Source organism: Athene noctua, chromosome 19 (assembly GCF_965140245.1).
Source record: "Athene noctua chromosome 19, bAthNoc1.hap1.1, whole genome shotgun sequence".
NCBI classification, from domain to species: Eukaryota; Metazoa; Chordata; class Aves; order Strigiformes; family Strigidae; genus Athene; species Athene noctua.
In genome coordinates, this window is record NC_134055.1 from 5,557,632 (window position 1) to 5,563,270 (window position 5,639).

At 50.4% G+C, this 5,639-nt stretch overlaps 1 protein-coding gene across 2 annotated transcripts in view; it reads left to right on the forward strand.

Moving 5' to 3' along the window:
- PHF12 (PHD finger protein 12) overlaps positions 1-5,502 on the forward strand; it is a 33,102-nt gene extending 27,600 nt beyond the window's left edge. Inside the window, exons 12-15 of one of the 2 annotated variants that reach the window (XM_074922777.1) lie at positions 857-955; positions 1,505-1,587; positions 3,239-3,377; positions 3,973-5,502. In XM_074922777.1, the coding sequence (XP_074778878.1) occupies positions 857-955; positions 1,505-1,587; positions 3,239-3,377; positions 3,973-4,307 (656 nt within the window). In that variant the 3' untranslated portion in view covers positions 4,308-5,502. The remainder of the gene's footprint in view (positions 1-856; positions 956-1,504; positions 1,588-3,238; positions 3,378-3,972) is intronic. The other variant, XM_074922778.1, reaches the window with a different exon arrangement.
- Positions 5,503-5,639: the final 137 nt, after the last annotated feature.

The window sequence follows — 5,639 nt, forward strand, 5'->3', positions numbered from 1 at the left end:
AGTGATGCCACTTGGTGTGGCCAATATTCTTGTAGACGTAGGTGACTGCAAGCGATCTCTCGCAATCCTCAGGTTCTGTTCTTTGATTTCACACTCTTGGTGTCAAGCTGTCATGCAGATGTGATAGCAGGAGGGGCCTAAACTCTGCATATGAGCAGCTTATCTCCAAAATACAGCTGCTAAAATCCTGGCCTAGGCCTGTGTGGTCCAGTTTGATATCTATTCTACAGGAGATGATTTTCTGCCCAGTTGATGTGGGGGTGTGAGAGGGTGTGATTTGAACTTGGCTGCCACAGAGCTGCTCTGGAGGCTCAGCCCTGGAAGCAGCTGTTGTCTAGTGTACTGTGGGGACCAACCTGTGGGTAAAGGGGTCTGCTTGGTAAATCATCCTGTCCTGGGAGCTGGGTTGGTCCCTGGGCAAGCCCTGTTCAACCCGTGTGTTTTTCCTGCAGCTTCCCTAGAAGTGAAATTACAGCTGTTAAGTTGGTGACGTTCACCAGCACCAATTTTTTTTGAGGTAGCACTTTGACAGTAAGACTCAGCTCTTTGATTACCCAAAGTGGAAGAGATTAAGAAAGAAGTTAGTGGTAGGAGGCTTGTGTTTTCCTCAGTGTGGCTCCATTGTGCACACTCGGTATTAATGTTCCCCTAATTGTGTAGGTTACTGGAGAGAGCAATTTTCTCGGGTGACTGGCAAAAAGATGTTTAATGCACAAACATTAGTAGAGGGTTGGAAATTGCAGTTTAGGCCTCCTTAGGATCTGTGCTTTCTGGAGAGTCTAGTGCTGGGGACACTGGGGTCAAGCAGCCTTCCTAGCTGATAACATTGTTCAAGTAGTTTCTTTTTATCTTTCAGCGCAAAGAAAGGAAGTGCAAGCCCGGGCGGTGTTCTATCCTCTGATGGGCTTAGGGGGTGCAGTCAATATGTGCTATAGAACCCTCTACATTGGGACAGGTGAGTAGCTTTTTCCTGCCTTGACCTTTCAGAATCGGGGTGATTCTCCCTGACCCTCCCTAAGTGTTTGCCAAGTGGGCGTTGAAGAAAACGGCTCCATTGTGGCTGCCTGTACTAGGATTCTTCGCTCCCAAGAAATGAGGAAATTCCCTGTCCCTTGATTCTTTGTGGGACTGTACCACTGTAACCTGGCTGGTATGAAAATCAGTAGAATGGCTGTCCTGGAGGTGTAACGCCTGACTGATGGAGAGGAGAGTTACGGTTTCCTTGCAGGTTTAATTTCTTTTTGCTTAGATTCTTCTGGCGCTCTGGACAGACCCAGTAACTGTGAAATGCTCTTCAACCTTCATGGAGCTGCTAGCCTTCCCTTCCCCCACTGAAACTTTGGTGGCTTATCACAGCATTATTCATGCAGTCCTAGGAGCGGGGACAAAGGCAGTTGCTCCCCTGTTGTTTTGCTAATTGAAGTTTAATTCTGTCTGTTGTTCTCTGCTGCCTGACAGTTTTTTCTGAAATGAACTGAGCCTGTTTTGTCCTCCCCATTGACAGGAGCTGATATGGATGTGTGCCTTACAAGCTATGGTCACTGTAACTATGTGTCTGGCAAACACGCCTGCATATTCTACGATGAGGTGAGTGCCTGAGTGTTTGGGTTGTTTTTTTTTTTTTAGAATTTTTATTATTTGGCATGCATGGCAGTGGGAGCTGGAGATGCAGGCAGCAGGTTGTCTTTGTGTGGTGCTCCTTTGTGGGCTACAAAGTAAGAGCCAGGGCTGTGAATGGTTTCACTCCAGTGAAGGCTGCGTCAGCGTTTTCTGTCAAACCCTTTTCTGAAGCACAGAGCTCAGCCAGCGTGATTTCTCTGAGCTAACTGCTTGTGGACAAAGACTGACCACAAGTAAGCACTGTCACTGCTGGTGTCTAGGGAAAGAAAAAGTCGTAGAAACGGTTTGATACTTTTTGATCCAGCTGTGTTGTTAATACAAACTAAATTTTACATGTCGACATTGAACCTCAGCTGGAACAAAACAAGGAGCTGCTCCGAGTCTCTTGCTTTCAGGTGTGTGGTGGTGCAAAGTGCTCGTGCCATCTGCGGTACTTTGTATAAATTATTTAACTAAAATTTGAGTTAAGCTCTCGGTATTAACCAAGGTCTACAGTTGCTCCTTAACTACAGTCCAGAGATTAGTTTGTTCCTGAGGTAAATAGACTGGTGAGTCTGCCAATAAAAGCACTGCTGGAGATGGCTCTTAACATGGAAACAATCTTTGAAGCAAGATAGTCTTTTACATCACCATTTGTCAACCAGCTACTGAGCAGGATCCAGGATTAGCCCACAGCCAGCTTTAGCCATTCCCCCAGTGCACTACAAGCTACAGAACACGCTCAGTAATGGGATCCAGACCTTAAAGCTGTGTTGAAGCATCTCCTCACAGTGGTCAATCCTAGATCAGGCTCTAGGCACTGAACTTCTTCCACACTCCAGCAGGCTTCCCGTGGCTGTGGTGGCTCTGGAGGGACAATTCCGCCGCCTTAGCTCTGCCTGCTGTTTCTGCTTCTGGCCATTGGCAGCTCGTGCTCGGCCTTGGTCTCTGCAGTCTAGCAGGTTACTTGAAACCTTACTCCCTTGTGCATGGGGAGTTTTTGTTACTTGATTAAAGCTCTGTAGTCCCTGGGGGACAAAGTCTTCAGCCCTCAGATGATTCCTGTGAGCTAACCTGAAATCTCCTCCACTCTGTGTGCCCTGCAAAGCTCAGTTAAGCGTGATGCTCTTTGTGTAATGCTGTGTGTCACGGTAACGTCTCCTGGCATTTCAGTGTCTGCAGAAGGCCTGTAAACCCTGGACTGTCTCTGTCTTGTGGCTGCTGCAGCACACTGACATCCCTCTTGCCATCTTGAGGCAGCTTTCCAGAGCACATCTCTTCCCTGCTAGGCACAGGTCTTGGGCCAAGTTTGCATCTAGTGTGCCTGTTAAAATGGTGTGCTCACTTTGTGAGAATCAGCTTGAACCCCTGTTTGCAGAAGATCAGTCCAAGGGCAGTAGGTAAACCCCACCTCTTCAAAGCTGCTTTGGCCCTCCTGCCCTCTTGCTGGGAAGTTCTGTGAGCGTGAGCCATGCATGAGGGGTGGGTTGGTGGTCGCTGAAGCTGGAGAATATTTAACGGCTCTTCCTTAACCATCAGCAGTGGTAGGGCGAGAAGGTTTGTGTTTCAGTGCTCCACAGGGTATACAGGCACCCTTCTGACTTCATGTCTCCATTCCCTCCTCTTCCCCTTTTGTCAGAATACGAAACATTACGAGCTGTTGAACTACAGTGAGCACGGGACGACCGTGGACAATGTTCTGTATTCGTGTGACTTCTCGGAGAAGATGACGCCCACTCCTCCCAGCAGTATTGTTGCCAAAGTGCAGAGTGTGATAAGTGAGTGTTGAGACAGCGCCAGCCCCACGTAAACACCGCGGGGAGCTGTTAGAGGGGGACAGGAGCTGGTGCAGATCGATTCCTTGTTGGTGCCCTTTGTTCTCCAGCGGTCGCTGTGCCTCTTGCAAAAGGGGGAGTCACTCCACAGCCTGGGTTACACAAGACTTTTCCCTGCGGGCCTGGGGAGTGCCCCAGCCTGCGGAGTACTCCGCTGGTAACCCCGCCGCTGGTAACCCCGCCTCTGCCTCCCGAGCTCACCGAGCTCCAGGTCCCTGCTTCGATTCGGAGCGAGGGGTTTCCCGTGTGTGTCCTCCCCTCCCAGGCTGTGCCACAGGCACCCCATCCCCACAAGGCTCACTCCTGCTCTCCACCTGACCCACCAAATCGGTGTGTAAATGCCTTGACCCCTCCGGGGCTGTGAGTAGATCCCTGTTCCCCTTTTAGCAGCCACTCGCACACGTGTCTGGAGGATCTTACCCCCGAGACACCTCAGCAGTAGCCCCCGTTGATGAAAACAAGCTGCTGCTGCCCTGCCTGAATCTCACTGGGTTTTTTGTTGTGGTTTTTTTTTTTTCCCCCCCCCCCTCTTTTCCAGAACGACATAAAAGCAGAAAACAAGAAGAGGAGCCGCATGAAGAAGCTGCTGTGATGAATTCACAGGCGCAAGGGCAGCATCGGAAACCCTGTAACTGCAAAGCCAGCAGCTCCAGCTTAATAGGAGGCAGCGGGGCTGGCTGGGAGGGGACAGCCTTGCTCCACCACGGCAGTTACATCAAGCTGGGCTGCCTGCAGTTTGTTTTCAGCATTACTGAATTTGCGACCAAACAGCCCAAGGGGGACACTGCCTTAGTACAAGATATGGACTTGGAGGAGAAGCTTTCTCTGAAACCCCACCAGGTGCCCGTGCTGCGGTCCAACTCAGTTCCCTAGGAATTTTAGGAAGAGAGCTTTGGAATAAGGAAAAACGCCCTCAGACTCTTGCAATGCAAAAATGTACAAACCGAGGTGGGATTTTCTGTGTCGGCCCAGAGACTGTTCACACACCGTTTGCATGAAATGAAGAACGTTTAACTTTTTTTAATTTTTCTTTTTTGCTCAAGTTTTAGGGGCATTTGCACATATATTTGTACTATACATTTCATTTTAAAAGGAAAACTGCAGTGAGAGCAGGACGCGTCAGAGCGAGGGGCGACCGCTGTCTGACTCGAGGACTCTCCCTGACAGATAGTTCCCATGCAGTTGTAAAATAATCAGAAACTTGTTCTATTTTGTGCCAGTGACAATAGTTTTATATTAAAAGAGAAATACAGTTTTCATACAGCAAATCTATACAATATCATTGTTTTATTTAATGTAAAGAAGCGCTCTTCTTCCCGCAGTTATTTTTCCCATCCCTCCCTGCTATGGTTGCACTACAAGTAGCTACTGTGTATTATGGGCAGTGAGAAATGAGTTCTTTTCCTGGTGTCCATCCTATTTTTATTTCAAATAGGGAAAAGTGTTGGATTCTGTGTAAATACATCAGTGATGGCATTTTTCAATGTTTTAAAGCTGTGTACAGTGCTACATGTGGTATGACGTTCCTCAAATTGTCTATTGTAGCAGATCGTTTGTCGTAACCTGTCTGTCTCTTTTGTTTATATGCCACCCCCCCCCGCAGCAGAACAGCTAGTTCCACTGTACATAGTAATTGTAACGTTTTAGACTTTACAGAAACTTTCCTGTATTCTGTATATAAAAAAAAAAAAATACTTCACATTCTGTTTTCCGACTGTCTTGTCTTCACTCTTGTCACCACAACCTGGAGCTTTCCCCAGAGTGCCCGAGGGCAGGCGAGGAGCCCGAGGAGGGAGGCGCCCGCGGGTCCGGCGTGGGGCCGGGGGAGGGTGCTGGGGCCCGGGAGCTCGGAGGAGGGTTTGGCTCGGAAGGTCCCCGCGAGGAGCATTTTCCACTCCGTCCGTCCGAGCGTTTCCAGGGACGGGGCATCGCTCTGCTCTCTGGCCCAACCAGGTGGGGTGTGGGCCGAGGGGTGACAGCCTGCGCCCCTCGCCCGGCAGCAGCCGCCTCCGGGGCTCGCAGGTCGCCTCGTCCCCTCCCCGCCTCTCCTGCTTCCTCCCTCCGGGGCCGCCAATTCATCCTTCCCCGCAGACAAAGCCCTCCGCCCCCCGCTTCGCTCCGCGCTCCGGCCGGGAGCGGCGCGGCCCCTTGGCCCCGTCCTTCCTCCCGCCCCGGGGAGGCGGGGGCCGGCGGGCGGGGCGGGGC